This window comes from Salvelinus sp. IW2-2015, unplaced genomic scaffold (genome assembly GCF_002910315.2).
Source record: "Salvelinus sp. IW2-2015 unplaced genomic scaffold, ASM291031v2 Un_scaffold4331, whole genome shotgun sequence".
Lineage (NCBI taxonomy): Eukaryota > Metazoa > Chordata > Actinopteri > Salmoniformes > Salmonidae > Salvelinus > Salvelinus sp. IW2-2015.
The window spans coordinates 35,039-39,652 of record NW_019945602.1 but is presented as its reverse complement, the minus strand read 5'-3'; the positions used below and the strand labels follow the sequence as shown (position 1 = coordinate 39,652).

Below are 4,614 nucleotides of genomic sequence, written 5' to 3'. Positions count from 1 at the left end.
GCATGATGAACTGTCATAGCACGCAACCATACAAACAGCATATCACTTCATAGCAGCCCACATACAAACAGCATGATCCCTGTCATTAGCAGCCCACATACAAACAGCATATCCCTGTCATAGCAGCCACATACAAACAGCACTGATCACTGTCATAGCAGCCACATACAAACAGCATGATCACTGTCATAGCAGCCACATACAACAGCATGCATCCCGGGTCATAGCAGCCACATACAAACGCCTGATCACTTCATAGAGCACATACAAACAGTATGATCACCTGGTCATAGCAGCCACAACAAACAGCATTAGATCCCTGTCATTAGCAGCCACATACAAAACAGCATGCATCCCTGTCATAAGGCAGCCACATACAAACAGCATGAATCCCTGTCATAGCAGCCACATACAAACAAGCATGATCCCTGTCCATAGCAGCCACATACAAACAGCATGAATCACTTCTCGTAGTATATATAATTCTCTCGCATCTACGCGCTCTCACCTTTTCTTTTCGCCTTCGTCCATCAACCCTGTCTGTGAGCTCAAGAGCAAAAAAACCTCCAATTCCAAACCTTCATATTCGATGAACGCTAAACCGCTGCACAGCCTACATCGCTGTCACCATTACTAACGCTATATCAACAAACTAGACCAATCCCAATCCACGTGTTACAAAAACACAGCACAGGAGTACAAGCTGTGAGGTCTATGAACCTTTTTATGAGTCAAAAAATGCAACCGAGATTTAAGGCCTCAGATTTAATATTTAAAACATGACTGATGGTAACCTGCATCCGAATGTCAGAAGGCTTCAAGGGGACAACCTAGACTCGGGGAAAAAAACGAGATCAAATTCATGAGGTCACGCAGCAAATCATTGAGGTCAGTGATTTCTTCAGGTGTAAAGTCAGAAAAGCTCTAGAAAGATGGAACCAAATTGGATGACAGTTCAAACGTTTTCCCTCAGTCGGATTTAGTTCCTCACCCGTTCCTTTCCCTCTATCAAGTGCACCACCGCCCAACAGACTCTGAAAACAAGTCCACCTACCACCAACAGGGCTTCTGAGTCAAGTGCACGTTTACCGCAACAGGCTCTGAATCAAGCTGCACCTACCCACCAAACAGGGCTTCTGAGTCAAGTGCAACCTACCGCCAACAGGCCATGTCAAGTGCCACCCACGCCAAACAGGGCTTCGAGTCAAGTGCACCTACCGGCAACAGGGCTCTGAATCAACGGCACCTACCACCAACAGGGCTTCTGAGTTCAAGTGCACTTACCGCCAACAGGGCTTCTGAATCAACGGCACCTACCACCAAACAGGGCTAGTATATATATGAATTATATTTAGTATATTTTAGCTAATGTTATTTTGTTTCAACTATTATTATTTGTCTGAAATTTCACTGAGGAGGATGGTCCTCCCCTTTCTCCTCTGAGGAGCCTCCACTGGGGCGTGTCTGACATACCAGGCATCTGAGGGGTTAAGACGATTGATGTCATTGTTCTCCATGACCACCCTTCATCGACAGCTGGTCGCCCAGGGTTACGCAAAGGCGTCGATCCTTGAGATAGTACACACAACAAGTAAAAAAAAAGTGCATGTGTGTGTCTTTGCGTGTGCATGTGTCTCCAGGTGCATAGTGTGCGTGCCGTTCACTGTGGTATGTGTGTGTAGTGTGTGTGTTGTGTGGTTGTGTGTGTGTGTGTGGTTGTGTGTGGTGTTGTGTGTGTGTGTTGTGTGTGTGCTTATGATGTGTCAGTCCTACCTTGATGTCAGGCGTCTTTCTCCTTGGAAATGATCCTGGAACAGTTTATACTTGCTGGTGAAGACGTCCCTTGGTTTTCCATGAAGACGACCTTCGCCCCCTTACCCTTGGCACCTTCAAGGTGCTGCCACAGATCGGCCAGGGCAACCACCGTCTTCCACAGCCTGGGAAAGATGGTCAATCAATCAATGACTCAATCAACCTTATTTTAAAAAATATCGACGGACGGAAACTTCTCCCATGGTATGAACATTAAGGAAGTCCCCAAATGAACCCCTGGGACTTAAAATAGTAAAAGTTGGGCCACTATTATAGGAATAGGGGCTTCTGGTCTATAGTAGGTACTATATAGGGAAATGGGCCCTGGTCTAAGTAGTGCACTATATAGGGAATAGGGCTCTGGTCTTTATAGTAGTGTACTATATAGGAATAGGGCTCTGATCTATAGTAGTACCACTATATAGGGAATAGGGCCCTGGGTCTTATAGTAGTGTACTATTATAGGGAATAGGGCCCTGGTCTATAGTTAGTGCACTATATTAGGGACTAGGGCCCTGTCTATAGTAGTGCACTATATAGGAATAGGGGCCCTAGCGTATATGTAGTGTACTATATAGGGAATAGGGCTCTGGTCTATAGTAGTGCACTATATTTTTTTAGGAATAGGGCCCTGGTCTATAGTAGTGTACTATATAGGGAATAGGCTCTGGTCTATAGTAAGTGTACTATATAGGGAATAGGGTCTGGATCTTTATAGTAGTGTGCACCTATATATGGGAATAAGCCACTGGTCTATAGGTAGTGTTCTATATAGGGAATAGGGCTCTGGTCTAAAGTTTTACGTGTACTATATAGGGAAACTAGGGCCGCCTGTTCTCCGTTATAGTATCCTGTACTATAAGGGAATAGGGCTCATGGTCTATAGTATCATACTTATAGTTAGGAGAGGGCTCTGGTCCTTATAGTAGTGCACCTAATTTATTATAGGAATAGGGCTCTGGTCTATAGTAGTGCCTCACCTATATAGGGGAATGAGGGCTTCTGGTCTATAGTTAGTGTACTATATAGGGAATAGGGCTCCTGGGTCTATAGTAGTGCACTTATATATAGGGAATAGGGGCTCTGGTCTATAGTAGGCACTATATAGGAATAGGGCTCTGGTCTATAGTAGTGCTACATATAGGGAATAGGGCTCTGGTCATTATGAGGTAGTGTACTAGTTATTAGGAATTAGGGCTCTGGTCAATGCTTATAGTTAGATCTCCACTATATAGGGAATCACGTAGCTCTTCGCGTGTCTAACTCAGTTGTGTCTCTATTCCTCAATAGGGCTCCTGGGTCTAAAGTAGTGTAACTATCATAGGGAATAGGGCTCTATCATGTAAGATATGCACTAATATAGGGAATAGGGCTCTGGTCGTTATAGTAGTGCGACTATATAGGATAGAGCTCTGGGCCTAAAGTAGTGTTAACTATCATAGGCGAATCAGCGGCTTCTTTGGTTCTAAAGTACGCTTCGCTCCTCTTACTTTTATAGCGAATTAGAGCTCTGAGGTTCGTTTATTAGTGTTTAACATAATAGGGGCATAATAGAGCCTTCTGTCTAAACTAGCCTCCTCCTCGCTACTATATAGGGTAACTCAAGCTCTGTGTCTAAAGCTCGTCTCCTGTAACTAATAGGGAATATAAGCTTCTTGCGTCGTAAAGTAGTTTGACTATTATGAAGGATAGGGCTCTCGGTCTAAGATTAGCGTTGTACTTTATCTTAGGAATAGCTCGCGCTTTTCGGTCAAAGTTCAGTCTGCCACTATATTTAGGTACTACGTGGCCCTGCTTACAAGTAGTCTTGTACTATATTGAAGGTATAGGGCTCTGGTCTAAAGGTAGTGCACATATACGATATAAAGCTCTGTCATAATAAGTTAAGTGGTACTATATTAGGGAATAGAGCTCTGGCTAAAGTAGGTGTTACCTATATAAGCGCAATAGAGCTCTGGTTTAAAGTCGTGTACTCACTATAGGGTAATAGACTCTGGTCTAAAGTAGTCTGCGTACGCATCCTATTAGCGGTAAATACGAGCTTTCTGGTCTAAATGTAGTACTAGCTTATAGGGAATAGGGCTCTGGTCTAAAGTAGGATTTACTATATAGGGGAATGAGTGGGCTCTGGTCGTAAAGAGTCACTTATATGAGCGGGATATAGGGCCCTGTCTAAAGCTAGTCCCTCACTCCTTATCATAGGGAATAGCCTGCTCTGGCGTCTAACGTCTAGCTTGTACTATATAGGGAATAGGAAGCTGAGTCTGGTTCTAAAGTAGTGCGACTAATTAAAGTGGAATGGCTCTGGGTCGTCATTTAGTACTGCATATAATCTAGGGTGAATAGGGCTCTGGGTCTCAAGTAGTGTACTATATAGCGGAATAGGGCTCTGAGGTTCGATTATAGTGTTTACTATATAGGAATAGCGGCTCTGGCCTAAAGTAGCTGTATCATATAGCGGTAATAGCGGCGCCATTTGGGGAATGTGCTGACTACATCTAATCTTCATATGTACCACGTTCCCAGATGTAACAGTTAATATGTCTTGTATGATTAATATAACTAGACTACCTCCAATAACAAGAATAATATGGTGTCAGAGATATTGATGTAGTATCTGATAACCTTAATGTGTCAGATGATTAGATTCTGATAACCTAATGGTGTCTGATAATACCTAATTGGGTGTCTCAGGATTGATTAAGTATCTATAACCCTAATGGTGTTCGCCATAATAACTAATGGTTGGTTACGATAACTAACCCTTACATGGTCTTTAGCATATTAACCTAATTTTGTTCG

At 43.3% G+C, this 4,614-nt stretch overlaps 1 protein-coding gene across 1 annotated transcript in view; it reads right to left on the bottom strand.

Annotated features, from left to right (window-relative positions):
- Positions 1–584, bottom strand: part of LOC112077145 (antiviral innate immune response receptor RIG-I-like) — a 16,044-nt gene extending 15,460 nt beyond the window's left edge. The window contains exon 1 of the mRNA XM_024143725.2: positions 579–584. Coding sequence (XP_023999493.2) covers positions 579–584 — 6 coding nt within the window. The remainder of the gene's footprint in view (positions 1–578) is intronic.
- Between the last annotated feature and the right edge of the window lie 4,030 nt (positions 585–4,614).